The 17,834-nt window shown below is 43.7% G+C and overlaps 1 protein-coding gene across 1 annotated transcript in view; it reads right to left on the bottom strand.

Annotated features, from left to right (window-relative positions):
* Window positions 1-17,834, bottom strand: part of runx3 (RUNX family transcription factor 3) — a 52,659-nt gene that overhangs the window by 27,211 nt on the left and 7,614 nt on the right. The window contains exon 3 of the mRNA XM_076975630.1: window positions 450-694. Within this exon, the coding sequence (XP_076831745.1) occupies window positions 450-694 (245 nt within the window). The remainder of the gene's footprint in view (window positions 1-449; window positions 695-17,834) is intronic.

Raw genomic sequence — 17,834 nt, 5'->3', positions numbered from 1 at the left:
CTGCTAATAATATTAATAAAAGCAATAACAATATAACAACAACAACAATAAAAACAATAATATTAATTATCGAAGTTAGGTTCATCACATTGACAATCGAAAAGTGCAAGTCGCGTATTTATAGAATGATCTCGGTCAGAGATACATTTCGGGTATTTAGGTGAGAACTGCCTGCGTTCACTTCGCTGTCACCTGAAATGTTTTCATTCTTTACTGATATAATATTTAAAAATACATGCAGCCGCTTATGTTTACATCGTCTATTTAAAATAATGACTGAGGAAATACTTTAAAAACATGCATGCTATATTTTGATCCAAAATAAAAAAAATGAAAAGCAGTCGTGGATTATAGCTTGCAAAAATTCGTTGGCATGTGGAATCAAGAGCCAAAAGTCATGGCCAGGGCAGAGGCCGCCGGAGAAAGCCCGCAGTGGTTATAGCCTTTACCTTGAAAGCCACGGGGAGAGTTTTGTTGCACCGCCAGTGGGAGGGGAGCACGGAGCAGAGAAAGTTGGGGCTGTCGGTCCGCACCAGTTCCCCAGCGTGGTCTGCCAGCACGTCCACCACAGACCGCGCCTCGACGGCTCGCGTCCTCAGAGGGCCCGGGGTGCTCATGGCCCCGCTGCTGTCGCCGAGCTTGCTGCACGGGAAGGAGGTGGAGGGCGGCGTGAACCGTCTCGTGGTGGTGGGGTCTACGGGAATATGCATCACAACACCTTGGGTGAGTGCCACTTCACGATTCGACAAAACCTGACTCTTTTTCAAAAGTGCTTCGGTGTCCGTGGTCGTTGTGATGTTTCTAAAAGGTCCAAAGGATGGAAAAAAAGTCTTGCGGGGTCCAAGAACGAGTAAAATGTAAAAAATAAGAGCGGAATTCCTCCGCAACAGTTCAAAAGTTATCTCCTCGCGCTTTCTGCAGTTTTTGGGGGGGTTTCCAGTAGACTAATAAAAGCTCCTTGTCTCGCTCTATCAGCAGCACAGGATATAGCAGCAGTCGAAGCGTTAACTACGCCGTTTTCCCACTGACTTCAGCAAAACCAAGAAACCGCAAATGAAGACCTCTCTTCTTAAGCGCGGCGGTTTGGTGCCCATGCAAATATGGCAGAGTCAGTATTGCGCGATCACTCAACCGTCATGGACCGACTCCTGCCTCACGACAGCGACCAGGTTCTCGGTGTGATTAAAGTCCCGTTTTGATGTTGAGCAAAGTCTGAGCGTCTGAAAGTGGATTATCGCACGCTTTAGTTTCTTTGATAAAAGTCTCAAGAGTCAAAAATGTTCATACACCGTTATAGCCTCTCCCGGCGTGATTAAAGCAACTGTCGACCTATTTTATCTATCGTAAAGATTTCACCGCGTCGTAAGGCGTCAACTTTCGGTTCATTGCGAGTCGTGACAGACTCTAGCGCGTATATATCACGGGCTTCTCACACACGCTCCTTTCAAAACGGTCCATGCGTAGGTTTTTTTAAAAAGCAAAAGTCCCTTGCTGGGTCGACAACAACAACAAAAAATCCTTGCGAGACACTTTTATGCGGCAGGAATTGAATGTGGTCAAATGAGCAGAAGGAGTGGGAAGATCTGCGCGGTCGTGTGGTCCTTTCGCCTCTCGGTGCGCTGGGAAGGTCGCGGCGTCGCGCTGCGCGTCTCCTCGCAGTCTGGCCAGGCTGATCCACAGTGGTCGCGTACCCAACTCATTTTAGAGTTCCGACCTCTGAACGTGGTGGAAACGTCCACCAATCGCAGCACTGGGCTTGGCTTGCTTTAAACCAATCACAATTTCCGGAACAAAAGCGAAAGAGCTTCTATGTTAAACCCTGCTGGGACGCGCTTTTCAACAGCACCGCAGCACGGCGGCCAAGAGAATACGAGGCACGTTCATCTTCAAATCTGTGACGAATGCGATGATCTACAAAGCTTTGGAAAAAAACATCGCCCACATTCATTATTAATTAGGAACTGGAGTTTTCAGCAGTCAACAATGTTAAATTGTTTTTCTTTTCAAAGAGTTAGACTGATTTTGTGCAAAAAAGAAAATAAAACATTCAATATTAAGGGACAGATCGATAGCCTATAGTTTTTTGGAATCACATACGCAGAGTTCGTATTAATAATAAGGGGTTCGTATTAAGGATGAGGGTAATAAGGGTTTTGTATTAAGGAGGAGGGTAATAAGGGTTTTGTATTAAGGAGGAGGGTAATTAGGGGTTCTGCACAGCATCCTTGCTTATGCCGAACCCGCATCAGTGGGTGTAATGATAGCTCACATAACAGCTCCTAATTGGTTATGAACGTCAGAGCGCGTCATACTCTTCGGAGTAGTCGTAATCGGAGCGTCATACTCTTCGGAGTAGTCGTAATCGGAGTCGTCGTTGTTTAGATGGATTGGAACCTCTGGCCAATTATTGAGCAAAACTTGTTGGTTTCCTCTTCAGACGAGAACAAGAATAGCGTCGAAAAGCAAAACACAAACTAACAATTGCCGTAAAGCACACGTGGTGCAGCGTGTGACAACATGCTACTGCTGTAAGAAATAAGATAAGACCAAGTTAATTATTACAACGACCACAATGCATCATTCAAGACCACCACCACCACCACCACTACTGCTATTGCTATTAATACTAATACATGGGAATGTGCATTCAAATCGTACGTTAGTTCTATTTAAAATGGCATGCCCAAGATTATGATTATTAGTAATAGCAGGAATTAAATTTCACAATGTTCCAGAGTACTTCATTGAATCAACTGAAGAAAATGTCTAACAAAAACAAAAATATATAGGCCTAGACACAGTTAACTGGCATTTGGTGTATATAAAAATACATATTGGGAAAAACAGGTTATAAATGATATAAGATTAAGCTGAACATATAGATTCTGGTTAGGACGGTGGTCCAATGATGTGTGTTATACATGTGTGTTAAATGTCATTAATTAAACACTGACGATGTATTTTATTCATGTGTGAAAATGATATTAATTGAAGACGAATGATGCATGTGAATATAATTGTATTAATTCTGTTATAATGTAGTTTCAGTGATGCGCCACACCCAACCCGTCCATTCAAAAAAGCGTACCACCACTAGTAGGCGCGTTTGTCGTTTGAAATGAGCTGGGGTTGAAGAGGAGAGAGAGAGTGAGAGAGAGAGAGAGAGAGAGAGAGATAACTAGCGAGAGGGTGCGATAAAGAGGATTACCATTATACTATCATACTATCATGCTACCACTGTACAAACAGAACAGAATTCAGTGATCTTGACGTTCATTAGACATTCAGATATCCAGACTCTTCTTTAGTCTGAATGCTAATTGTTAGCTCAAAGTTTATGACGGTCTATATCTGACGAGAATGGACATCATGTAGGATACGGAAAAAGGGGAAAAAAAGAAAAGTCGATTTTAAAGTCTTCAATTTATTATATTAAAAACCCTAGGGCCTAGGAGATGTCTTTTAAATGAAAACGTCCAAATAAAAAATATTTTTAAAGGCTGGCACCAATTCTTAAAATGTATAATTATTGGTATCCAGAATGTGATTTAAAATAATTGGTAAAAACAACAACAAATAGTCAAACAAAGAAAACCCGTTTTCAGACGTAAAAAGGCGCACCTCACAGAGTATTTGTGTGGGCAGAGATTCGTGATACAATTGAATTTAATTGTTTAATTAAAACCATTAAATAATTACGTAATATTGATACGCATTTATATCTGTTAAAATTATTCTGCTATGATGAATGTTTAACGCCGTAACAAACGAATAATAGATACACATATCCGGCTGTTTTGAATCTCAAACGCAAAAATCGGAGTAGGGCAAACAGATTACTAGTTAAATATGGTATGATCACACTTGAACTACAACTACTACTACTTAATACTACTACTACTACTACTACTACTACTACTACTACTAATATTAATAGTACTTAGTTACTACAACTACTACTAATACTACTACTACTAACAATAATATGCCGACTTCACGGACATAATTTATTCAATAATTACTGTTTAATGATCACATTTATTTTTAGAGCGAGACAAGGAGCTGTTATTTATTATTTTGTTTATTTATTCACTTTCCATGCAGACGTTTTAAACAGGACCCAGCACATCCTGTGTGAAAGCACGTATTACAGATCACCAAACGTTGTTAAATTCAATGTTTTTAACTAGTGTATTTTCTACCAAAAAAACCTTAGAATTTACTGTATGAAATAAATGTGATAACGCATTATTACTGAGTGCCGGAGTAAGGCGAGTGTGCTACCGAACACCCACTTGTTTCGGCTTTGCCACTGCGTTAAACCACCGCCAACGCACCGTCGATACCTGGATAAAGTAGGGCACACGCACATCCCAGCCTCCCAACACGAGGATGTCTAGGTAGAACTGCGAGGCCCGGGGTGCCAAGGTGATTAACATCTTTCATAGCGTTTCACAGAGGCGATTTAAATGGTTTTAGAAAGGGTTAAGTAGGTGAACTTGTTTTGTGGCTGTGTGTTATGGCTACCAGTAAATATCTGGACAAAACTTTGAAATCAAAGACTCGACAAATAAGTTAAAGTCTTTGCAAATAAAACCTAGGCATCTTGTAGTCGCATCATCTAAAAAGATAGTCTAGACCGCTATTTTGAGGCTCTGCATGGTCCGGGCCACGGGACAATGACATTGGCGATATTTCAGCCCGTCATCCCGTGCCGCATCTGTTCATTATTAATATCTAACCGCATGCGGTCCTTCTCCGCGCGCCTGTCATATTAGACTCCTGCTTTTCAGCGCGCAGTTTCTACGGTTACAGCCGCACAGACAGCCGGGAGCGCGAGAGACCTACCCCTGAACGCATTTTAATGATCCGATCCAGCAGGGGAGATGTGGGTACGGGACCCTCAGATATTTAATACCATAAAGGTAGGGGTTACATATGACTGTTCGAACCCCTCTTTATAAAACACACACACGCACGCACGTACGCACGCACGCACGCACGCACACACACACACACGCACGCACACACACACACACACACACACACACACACACACACACACACACACACACACCTCGGAAGGACACTGTGGGTACCTGCATAATAACGTGTTGAAAAATGATGTGTTTCAGTACAAATGGGCCTCCAGCTTTCCTGAGACAGTCTGTAGCTGAATGACCGATTGTTCGTGGGGAAACTCAAAGCGCCGTTATCAGCCAGAACCGGTGGACGGTTCATCATATTCTCCTTTAATCAGCGGAGACAGCCGCTCTGATTCCGTCTCGTCATTATATTATTATTTTGTTTTTACTCCATTCCAGTCACGTCAAAACACGCACGTACACAGTCACGAGCACCCATGTTATATAGGCCTACTTATAAAATATAAGGAAATGTCACTCATGACGGTGGTGAGCAGTGGCTGCTCGGAAGTGTCTCGTGCTAGAAGAGCGACACATGAGTTCCAGAACGTCTGATATTTCATGCCCGCGTGTCTCATATAACACCTGCACCAGCTTTGGAAGGTCCCCGCTCCAGACGAGAACCAGGGCCCAGAGGACACTTCGCTGCCAGGAGTCTGCAGATTTTTTTTATCTTTACCGGCTGTGGGTGGCCGCGCAGTTTTTTGCATTTGCAAATCACAAAGGGAGCGACTCCCCCAGGCCACAGAACGCATTCCTTCCGTAAAAGTGTCCGCTCGTGTTTCTGTCCATGGACAGATAGTGCGCCCACTAAATCGGACGCAGCCGAGCACGGTGTTTCAGTCACCTCTCGACCACATTTGTTATAAATATTTGCTTGGTTATTTCAAACTACTTTGTAAGGGATGCTACTTTGGCACGCGATTAAAACACTGAGATACATTATAACAACTCAGTCTGCTTTTGCCCAGTTATTTTGTCATATGCAATTCTTACTAAAGCAAGTATTACAAGAAATTTGCTTCTGCAAGCAACGGATTGGGCTTTGGGTTTGCTTGGATCTGCGGCCCCAGATTTAGAATGAACACATTTATTAGATATTAGATATGTCTGATCAAAGCATGCAGAGTCGTTTGATTGGCCTGGATTGTATTTTACACAGAAATATAGAAATATTCAAGATCGGTATCACGATGAATAAAGCTTTCAGTGCAAAGAATTCAACATGCTTTAAGCAGTGCGAAGAATTACTAACATGTTTAATTTGGGGAAGAGTCATTAATGTTCTGTACCTATTTTTTCGTGTTTGCTGACGGACATGCGCTTATGATAAAACTAACACTAAAGAGGAAACGCCTAAAAGCATATCCTCTCTTAACCGCAGGACCATGGTTAAAACCCGCACGATACAGATCCTCTTTAAATCTTCACCAAAGCGCCAAATTTAAAAGGGTGCTTTATATGTTAAGAAAAGGTTTGAGAACAATTTGAGAACGGTAGCATGTGTTGGGGCGATAGCGCGGACAGAGAGTGTGAGAAACTTCTCCTCAACCTAACAGGTGTCCCAGCAAAGACGATCTACAAGGACCACTCCCGTTAAAAGCACGAAAGAATATGGTGGTAGCTATTAATGCATTGTGATGTAACGGAGATGACTCGAGCCAGGACGAAATGTTTTTACTCATCGTCTCCTGACATAGTTCAAAGTTCACGTCAGTGACTACTCCCGTTCGAGAAGAGTATCACTCTACATCAAACAAAACGATGAGTGCAGTGACACCTCGCCTGGCCCCTAGAGGGGGCTGATCGGACAACCATGAGTGCTGTAGAGCTTGGTCAGGTACACACCAAGCCGCCGTTACACAAATCACTCATTTCAAACACAAGCACGTATTGGCACACACACGGACACACCATACTGTACATTAGCTGTGTTTATTGTTGCATTTACTGCAGTTACAAATATATCAGAAGTGTATTAAGCAGCCATTAAGCCCCTATAACCATGTTGTTAAGAGGTAATAAGAGTCCCATCTAGGATTCTCCTAAATATAGATGCATGACACAAAATATACAAGAGGACACTGAAGATGCGCACGTGCACACACACACACACACACACACACACACACACACACACACACACACACACACACACACACACACACACACTTACATAAACACACACACATGCATCTACACAGACAGAGTTGTCCACACACACACACACACACATATGCATTTATACAGATGTGCAGAGTCTCTCCTTCATTCTGGTGTGTGTTTGTAATGCTATGAAGCCTGATCTGTAATCTATAGTAATTGCATGTTGCAGAAAAAACCATTTTTCCACTGTGATAATGACTGCAATATGTGTCCTAGTGTTGTTGCCAAAGTGACAGTGATATCCCCCACCATCCCTCTCTCCACCACAACACCCAATCAGAGTCTTCCTCTCTCTCCAGTGCCCTCCCACCATCCCCTTCTTCACCACAACAGCCAATCAGAGTCGCACCAGTAACTACCTTTCCCTCAGCCTCTGGAGGACAGTAGGAGAAGGGAAATGGCACAGAGATTGAACAGCTCGGTGCGCTGCTGTCCCTCCTGCCTGGGGTGCTGGTTTATGAGGTCATAATCATGGGCTGCTGGTTTATGAGGTCATAATCAAGTGGCACTGGTTTATGAGGTCATAATCAAGGAGTGGGACAATTCAGCAAACAGCACTACACTGGGCTCTGTGTATATGTCACTGTACATGCATGTTGATGTTTGATGATATCTTTCCCATTGGTCCTGCTGGTTATATGATGGTATCCCATTCATGCATATGAGGTGTGTGTATGCACACATTGGGACTACACAGTTTTACCATTAGTACTTCAAATCATGTGTAAGTCAACCCGCCCCCACACACCATCTCTCTGTTTCTATCATTTCTGCTTTTTTCAATTCATCTCTCCTAACTCATCTCTCCTAGCTCATCACTCCTAACTTAACTCTCCTAACTCATCTCTCTTAACTCAACTCTCCTAACTCAACTCTCCCAACTCATCACTCCTAACTCATCTCTCCTAACTCATCTCTCCTAACTCATCTCTCCTATCTCAACTCTCCTAACTCATCTCTCCCAACTCATCACTCCCAACTCATCTTCCCTAACTAATCTCTCCTAACTCATCACTCCTAACTCTTTTCTCCTAACTCATCACTCCTAACTTAACTCTCCTAACTCATCTCTCCTAACTCAACTTTCCTAACTCAACTCTCCCAACTCATCACTCCTAACTCAACTCTCCTAACTCATCTCTCCTATCTCAACTCTCCTAACTCATCTCTCCCAACTCATCACTCCCAACTCATCTTCCCTAACTAATCTCTCCTAACTCATCACTCCTAACTCTTTTCTCCTAACTCATCACTCCTAACTCATCTCTATTAACTCATCACTCCTAACTCATCTCTATTAACTAATTACTCCTAACTCATCTCTATTAACTCATTACTCCTAACTCATCTCTATTAACTCATCTCTATTAACTCATTACTCCTAACTCATCTCTATTAACTCATTACTCCTAACTCATCTCTATTAACTCATTACTCCTAACTCATCTCTATTAACTCATTACTCCTAACTCATCTCTATTAACTCATTACTCCTAACTCATCTCTATTAACTCATCTCTATTAACTCATTACTCCTAACTCATCTCTATTAACTCATTACTCCTAACTCATCTCTATTAACTCATCTCTATTAACTCATTACTCCTAACTCATCTCTATTAACTCTTTTCTCCTAACTCATCTCTCCTAACTCATTACTGCTCCACTCCCCCAGCGAGACTCACCATGTCTGAACCCCAAAACACAATTAAAAATAGTTTAAAAATTAACATGCGGAACTCCCTCCCTCTCTACCTTGCCCTCTCTCTCTACCTTCCCCTCTCTCTCTCTCTCTCTCTACCTCTCTCTCTCATTCCCTCTCTACCTCTCCCTCTCTCTCTACCCCTCTTTCTCTACCTCTCCCTCTGTCTCTGTCTCTGTCTTTGTCTGACACACACCATCACCACCTTTTCTAAAGAACCCTGTAGAAAGACTTTGGCTCTGGCATTAGAGGGAAGAGAAAGTGCTGAAGGTGGGGATGCTGATGGGTGGATGCTGATGGGTGGATGCTAATGGGTGGATGTTCACTCTGCTCCAGAAATGAGCAGCAGGGCGCCTGGTATGGAACATCCCGCCATAACTCACGCTTTCACAATCACTCGTGGAGAGGAACGACCAGGAACCAGCCTGCCAGCAACCAGCGGGTCCGTCTCCCAGCGAGTCACCCGCTGTCTGGGCACCACATTTCCCCCTGAATACAAAGTGCCTTTGTGATGGTGGGTGGTGGTCCCCCTTCCCCTCTGGAACTATGGGAGAGACGGGTGGATGGACAAAGGCAGACAGCCCTGGGACAGCAGCTCTTCAGAAACAGAAACGAGACCAAAAGTGATCTGAGAGAAATATAGACAAGGAGGGAAATATGAGTGAGCATGAGAGATAGCACAGAGAGGAGAGGAGAGGAGAGGGGAGGGGAGAGGAGAGAGGAGAGGAGAGGAGAGGATAGAGGGGAGAGGAGAGAGGAGAGTAGAGGAGAGGAGAGGAGAGAGGAGAGGAGAGGAGAGGAGAGGAGAGAGGAGAGGAGAGGATAGAGGGGAGAGGAGAGAGGAGAGTAGAGGAGAGGAGAGGAGAGGAGAGAGGAGAGAGGAGAGGAGAGGAGAGGATAGAGGGGAGAGGAGAGAGGAGAGTAGAGGATAGAGGGGAGAGGAGAGAGGAGAGGAGAGGATAGAGGGGAGAGGAGAGAGGAGAGTAGAGGAGAGGAGAGGAGAGAGGAGAGGAGAGGATAGAGGGGAGAGGAGAGAGGAGAGTAGAGGAGAGGAGAGGAGAGGAGAGGATAGAGGGGAGAGGACAGAGGAGAGTAGAGGAGAGGAGAGAGGAGAGGAGAGAGGGGAGAGGAGAGTGGAGAGGAGAGTGGAGAGAAGAGAGGAGAGGTGAGAGAAGAGGAGAGGGGAGAAGATGAAAGGAGAGGGGAGAGAGGAGGGGAGAGGAGAGAGGAGGGGAGATAGAGGAGAGGGGAGGAGAGGGGAGAGGAGACAGGAGAGGAGAGGAGGGGAGAGGGGGGGGAGGGGGAGAGGGGGGAGAGGAGAGGGGCAATGAAGGAGGGTTGGGCTGGCGATCCTGCGGGCGTGTGGTGTTCCCGCTGACCACACAAACCTTTAAGGCGACTTCGGAAAGAAATCTGCCTACATGGGGAAGCCTGTGTTTTTATTCTTTTTCAGTAAATAGTGGAGAAGGGTGGGAAGAACACACACACACACACACAATCTCTCTCTCTCTCTCGCTCTCACACATACACACACATACACACACTCTCTTTCTCACACACACACACACACACACACACACACACACACACACACACACACAGTCTATTCACTGCCAATGACGTGCTTCACTTTCACTGTCTTTGCCCCGGGTGTAGGGGTCACACAGCAACACAGTGTGGAATTAACAGCTGCAGTGTTTAAATAAGGCCACACAGGCACCAAAGAGACTGCAGGAGTTCATTCAGACCTGGAATAGATCAGTTCTGGATTGTACTCCCCCTCCCCCCCCTCTCTCTCTCTTTCTCTCTCATGCCTTCTCTCTCTCTCTCTCTCTCTTTTACTCTCCCCTTTTGCTCTCTCTCTGTTTTCTCTCTCTTTCATTTGGCTCTTCCTGTGTACTCTGGTTGTTTGGACTGCTCTACTGTCAGCAAGTGTAAACTCCTCCACCAGCCTGTAAAGCAGCACCGAGTTCAGTTAATCAACGGCGCCGCTGTCCTGATCAAAGCTACTACTGCCGAGCTGCAGGAGCTGACGTCTGACAGAATCCTGAACGCTGTGCAGTGGAGCTGCTGGAGACAGCTGCTGTGGTTTAGAGGGAGTTGGTTTAGGATGTTGAAGCCACTTGTGGCGGGAGGAAGCGTCCTGCAGTGTTGGTCCTAGTGCCAGCCCAGTCTGGGCCACAGGGCCGAGGTCCGTGCGAGCGCGACGTCTGGGAGGATGTGATGCTCGTCTGCAACCGTTGGTCTGGAATGTCCACAGCGCCCCTCTCTGCTTTGTCAACACTTTGACATCATCAAGAGACTGAAGTCAGCAGTGCATGGTCAGCTGTCTGACGCGTCTCTGTGTGTGTGATTGTGCGTGTGTATGTGTGTGTGAGTGTATGTGAGTATATGTGTGAGTATGTGTGTGTGTGTGTGTGTGTGTGTGTGTGTGTGTGTGTGAGTATATGTGCAAGTATGTGTGTGTGTGAGAGTATATGTTTGAGTGTGTGTATGTGTGTGTGTGTGTGTGTGTGTGTGTGTGTGTGTGTGTGTGTGTGTGTGTGTGTGTGTGTGTGTGAGTTTGAATGGCGTGCGAACAAACCAGACGTGCTGACCTCAGTCGAGACTGTGGAAGTCAGAAGAATGGGAAGAGAGAAGAGACTCTGTGTGTGTGTGTGTGTGTGTGTGTGTGTGTGTGTGTGTGTGTGTGTGTGTGTGTGTGTGTGTGTGTGTGTGTGTGTAAGGGGAATCCCTGTTTATTTCTAGGGTCTGGGGCTTTTCCACATGGCAACAAGAACACACACACACACACACACACACACACACACACACACACACACACACACACACACACACACACACACACACACACACATACACACACACAATTCAAGATTACTTCATTACTTCAAGTACTCTGGGGCAGCTGACCCTTTCTGTGTGTGTTAATAACACCTGTTTCAGCTAAACTGCAAGAAACACAGAGCTGTATAAAAAACACAGGCCTGGTAGCCATGCTGAAGAAGAAACACTGTTTTAGTAGAGCAGCACTGATTAACTATCAATGAGCCCAACTTGAAATGAATTGAAAACAAGGGCTTGCTTGATTCTTTATTCACTGAACCCTTTTATTACTCTGACTCATTAATGGTACATTCTGCATAATGGAATAGAAAAGCCATATTGTTGTTTGCAGTGTGTGTGTTGCAGTGTGTATGTGTGTGTGTGTGTGTGAGTGTGTGTGTGTGTGTGTGTGTGTGTGTGTGTGTGTGTGTGTGTGTGTGTGTGTGTGTGTGTGTGTGTGTGTGTGTGTTTGCGTCTGTGTCTGTGTGTCTGTCTGTATACCTGTGTGTGGGTGACGACATGCATGCACGTGAGTGTGTGTATGTGTGTGTTTATGTATGTGAGTGCGTGTGTGTATCTACAGTATTCATTGTCACTCCATTGTCATTTCTGTTTATATTTGTATGTGGCTAAATATTGCTATACATGGCACTAAATTATTTAATTTTAAAACTATTGGAAGAAAAACTTCATACCACTCCTATAGTCCTCACACACTCCACACACTGGTCCATACACCTCACACACTCTACACACTGGTCCATATTCCACACACTGGTCCATACTCCACACACACTCCACACACTGGTCCATACTTCTCACACACTCCACACACTGGTCCATTCTCCACACACACTCCACACATATCCTGTCATTATCTTCATAGCTGCTTCACCATAATTAGCTGCTTTTCTGGAGCTGTGGTGAGAGAGAGAGACACAGCTGATTAAAACCACTCATACACACACACACACACACACACACACACACACACACACACACACACACGCACACAGCTCCGATCTCTCCCACGGACCAGTCCCTCATGAACCTTGTCTCTACCACATAGATAATTGGAGTGGTTTAGCGTGAGTCACAGCTTTAATATGAACTGAAATAATACAGAGAGATCACGAGTATACACCAAGTGCTCACAGTATACACAGAGTGCTCACCGGTGTTCACAAAGTGCTCACAGTATACACTGAGTGCTCACGGGTGTTGACAGGGCACGCGAGGGCATGAATTAAAGAGCAGTTTTCTGCTAGGTTCCATGTGTCTCTGTGTTTGCGATGTGAGGCTTAAATGTGGTGGACTCATTAGGATGGAGATGCCCAGGCTGAGTGTGTTTAGGACCCTTCACTATTCTGTGATAGTAACACAACACAGCACAGTGCACAGAAAACAGTACACAGTACACAGTGCACAGAAAACAGTACACAGTACACAGTGCACAGAAAACAGTACACAGTACACAGTGCACAGAAAAAAGTACACAGTACACAGAAAACAGTACACAGTACATAGAAAACAGTACACAGTACACAGTGCACAGAAAACAGTACACAGTACACAGAAAACAGTACACAGAAAACAGGAGCATTCAGAAGAACTGTGATGATGTACACACAGACCTAATGTACACAGTATGAATATGACCAGTGCTGCAAGACGGGCTGATATTGTTATATGCTGATTGTAATAAGCAAATTAGCAAATGAGACCACTAACAATTGTGTGTGTGTGTGTGTGTGTGTGTGTGTGTGTGTGTGTGTGCTGTGATGAGCCAACCAATCACAAAGTGCCAAATGTCAGCTCTGACCAATCACAGATGTTCCAGATGAGGACTCTTTTTATGTTTTGATTACTCACTGCATATACTAAATCTAACAAATGTTTCATTTTGGTCAGAATGATGCAGGCTAATATTTTGTCATATCACATTCAGAGTTCACTGATGCATTTAATCTGGAATGAGACATATTGCAATAACAATATGATACAATATAAACACTAAATCTTTATTGTTTCCATATTAAGCTTGTGTTTGTGTGCTCTTAGTTATCATCAATATGCAGATGACACTCATTTCTTTAGAACACTAAAATCAACTTAGCTCACTGTTTGAGTGCATAGGTGATATACAGACATGGATGTCGAACAATTTTTGCAGTTAAATAAAGAGACAGAGGTTCTTGTTCTTATTGTTCTTGGACTTATTTAAATCAAATGAATCTGGTCAATCAATGTGTTAAGAACTTGGATGTCACTTTTGATAATGAGCTCAGCTTTAAATCACACATCCTGTCTACATGCAGGACTGCTTATTTTCACCATCGAAATATCACTATTTCACTAAGAGTTTATTTCGCTAAGAGTCTCAAAACCTTCCTGTTTAGAGCTGCATTTAGTTAAGGAACCTCTATGGTTAATTACTTTATTACTTTATCACATTATTTTTACTGAATTACATTTTATGTCATAGTTTTGCCATTTTATGATTTTATGACCTTATTATATTGTTTGTTTTCTTCTATTTATTCTGTAAAACATGGAATTGCATGTATGTATAAAATGTGTTATACAAATAAAGATTATTATCTCCAACTTCTGTTCTGTTCTGTTCTAACATGCTCATAGCTTTACAGGGGTTGTTGTTGAGATTCTGGGTATGTGTTCGTATGTGTGTGTGTGTGTGTGTGTATGTGTGTGTGTGTGTGTGTGTGTGTGTGTGTGTGTGTGTGTGTGTGTGTGTGTGTGTGTGTGTGCATGTGTTCATATGTGTGTGTTCGTATGTGTGTGTGTGTGTGTGTGTGTGTGTGTGTGTGTGTGTGTGTGTGTGTGTGTGTGTGTGTGTGTGTGAGGGGCACAGCAGGGGGCGTCCGCTTGGGTGTGTTGGTTTGTGGCTCTGCATGTTTATGACTTTTCTGATCTTAAAAACATTCATCTGGTACTCTCCCGTTCCCATTCATCTCATTCTCACCCTCTTTCTCTCTCTCTCTCCCTTCTTCTCTCTCTCTCTCTCTCTCTCTCTCTCAGGCTATTTGAGGTCTCTGTATGTTAAGCAGTGATGTTGCCTAACAGACAGCAGTCATATTGCTGACTGGTTTGTAATCATGGTGTACTGCAGGTGTAAAGGTGTGGTTACATCAGGTCTAACGGATCACTGCTTCTGTTTCTCACATCCACACCCTCCTCTGTAAAGATAAACATAATCAAACCAAGAGGACAAGGGACTGTTTCAGCCACACTGCCCTGCGTTGAGCACATTCTCCTGCATTTGAGGCTAATCGGTTTCAGACGACCTTTCTCATTCCAGAGTAAAGCTAAGTGCTGGGCAGATGGTGTGATGTCCAGGTTGTGTTAAGCCATATACTTTCATGCACACGCATGCATGCATAACTCACTCATACCTCACACATCAGTGTCAGTGTAGTTACTGAGGCGTTCACTGTACTTACTGAATTAGTTATTCAGCGTCTTTGGTATGATTTAAATGAATAACTAAAGTCTGGAGGTTCAGGGTGAAACACTGTTTGTGGAGATGTAGAGTGCAGGCTGTGATCAGCGGCCCGTACAGTGGAGAAACCTGCTGCCCACAGGAAGGATCTCTGTGCTTAATCAAATTCCAAATTTCACTCACATTCAACTTTAAACTTCTCTCAATTTGGCTTAATGTGGTGAATGCTTCACAATGTTATTTGGGTGATGTTACTTGTAATATATGGGTGATGATGACTTCTTTGAGCAGGGAGATACTGAATAATAGAGATACCAAATAATGGAGATACTGAATAATGGAGATACCAAATAACGGAGATTCTGAATAATGGAGATACCAAATAACAGATATACTGAATAATGGAGATACCGAATAATGGAGAAACTGAATAATGGAAATACAGAATAACGGAGATACTGAATAATGGACATACAGAATAATGGAGAAACTGAATAATGGAAATACCGAATAACGGAGATACCGAATAACGGAGATACAGAATAATGGAGAAACTGAATAATGGAAATACCGAATAACGGAGACACCGAATAACGGAGATACTGAATAACGGAGATACTGAATAATGGAGATACCGATTAATGGAGACATTGAATAATGGAGATACTGAATAATGGAGATACAGAATAACGGAGATAGTGAATAATGGAGATACCAAATGACAGAGATACAGTATAACGGAGATACCAAATAATGGGGATACAAAATAACAGAGATACCAAATAATGGAGATGCCGAATAACAAAGATACCGAATAATGAAGATACTGAATAATTTCAATATGGGTTATTTGTTTGTTTACTATTCAGTTGCGATTGTGGTGGGGCTTGTGTTTGTGGGCCATTATTCCGCTGATAAACAGGAGGCACGAGGCATGGCGCGTGGGGTTTGATCGTCACGCATTATCCGAATGCAAAACATCCGAATACGAAGTCGAAGAGATCAAGGAAGAAGGTATGAGCTCATGGTTCGAACTGATCACGCTACGAATCAAAGAAACCAGGGACCCTCAGCAGTCAATGTGAACATACTCCTGGCCAGCCCCGTCGACAGGGGGGGACAACCGGGGGGTGGTGGGGTTTACATGAAACTTTCTTGTCCCGGGCCCCAGCAAGACTGTCAACGGGCCTCACGTGACAGCCTCGATCCTGCGAGGCTCCTAGGAGAAACACTGCACATCCTTCGTAATGATCATCTTACCCGCGAGATCGCCATCACCCGCCCTCCTTCTCGTCGGCGTGCGTGTTTACTGTGGCATTGCTTTAACTCTTCTCAGAGCTCCCGTCACACAAGATCACAAAGACTCTACCGATCAGGCTAGTTTTATTTGATCTTTAGTGTTGAATCTTTAATCGTATAACTGAGCATCATTCACTGACATTAAACACACAGGCTTTAAAAAGAAAAAGCCATTAGGTAACTGATGTAGTGGTCCTTACAGTTGTTACCCAGCGTTAATATATCCTATTTCTTTTTAAATGCAAAGTTGCATAACGATACATTTTAAAGAGATAAAATAAATTCGTCTGTATGGTATATTTTTCTCAACTATTGAAGATTTTTAAAATTCTCTTCACACAATTGATTATTGTCTCCAAACGATAAAGGCACTCTTTTGATACCCTCTCGCTGCTTCCTGCAAAGGGTCTACACTCCACGGCCTCCCACGCACTCCTGAAAACGAGCAAACCGAAAAAGCCCCAGTAAATACGCCCCTGCAAATACGCCCCAGTAAATACGCCCCTGCAAATACGACCAAGTAAATACGCCTCTGCCTTGCAAGCGTTCACATCTCTAATCAACTCCAGATCGCCTCCCTGCGCGCGCCAGGGCTTCGACACTGAGCTAAACGAGACGCAGCGTCGCGAGCTCTTCACAGCGGCTCTCATGCGTTTTTTATTAGTTCCCTTTCTGTCCAATATCGAGGACTTCTAATATATGGTTACAGATTTCAGCTCTTGTTGCGGGTCCTTGTATTTGGGACAGAAACCAAAGGAGCAAACAGCAGAAGTTCTTTGAATTTGCTCCAGTGAACTGATGCGTTAATTTAGAGGAGCGCGAGCCATGTGTTTGGGGGATTATTGCCCCTGAAGAATAGTGTCGTTTACAGAGACTAAAGCGATTCCAGCGCTCCAGGGTTTCAATCGATGGCCTTCAGTTCAATCCGCACAGAGAACGTTTTTTTCAGTCACACACTGGTGCTCATATATGAAATGTTTGGCTTAATTTCGAACCAAGACAGCCGAAATAATTTAATATATTTATTAGCTTTAATGCATTGTGATGAATTTACTGCATTCCCCACATCGTTATTGTTACACATAAACAACGTCGCACGTAAACGATTGTGTTCAAATGGAGATTTAAAGGACTAACCAATTTGCCTGTAGCTCGCAAAGCCGCCGTCACGTGTTGTGATGGTAGTTACCACTCAGAAATAACAATTCCGGCACATAAAAACAAAACTGGAAAGTCCCAATAAAGCCATTCATTTGTTCTGACTTTAATTCATGGATACATTAATGGATACTTTCACTGGGAAATCTCGCATAAAAACCAGACTGCAGAGAGATATATTCACGTTTATTAGTTTAAGTCAGGTGTGTTCGATGGCGCAGTAATGGAGATGCGCGCGAAACCCGTACAGAAGGGGGTGGATCCGTGAATTAGAGCGACTGTTCATTTAGCAGGACAC

Source organism: Brachyhypopomus gauderio, chromosome 15, assembly GCF_052324685.1.
Source record: "Brachyhypopomus gauderio isolate BG-103 chromosome 15, BGAUD_0.2, whole genome shotgun sequence".
Lineage (NCBI taxonomy): Eukaryota > Metazoa > Chordata > Actinopteri > Gymnotiformes > Hypopomidae > Brachyhypopomus > Brachyhypopomus gauderio.
The sequence above is the reverse complement of the archived record's forward strand: the minus strand, read 5'-3'. Positions and strand labels throughout refer to the sequence as shown.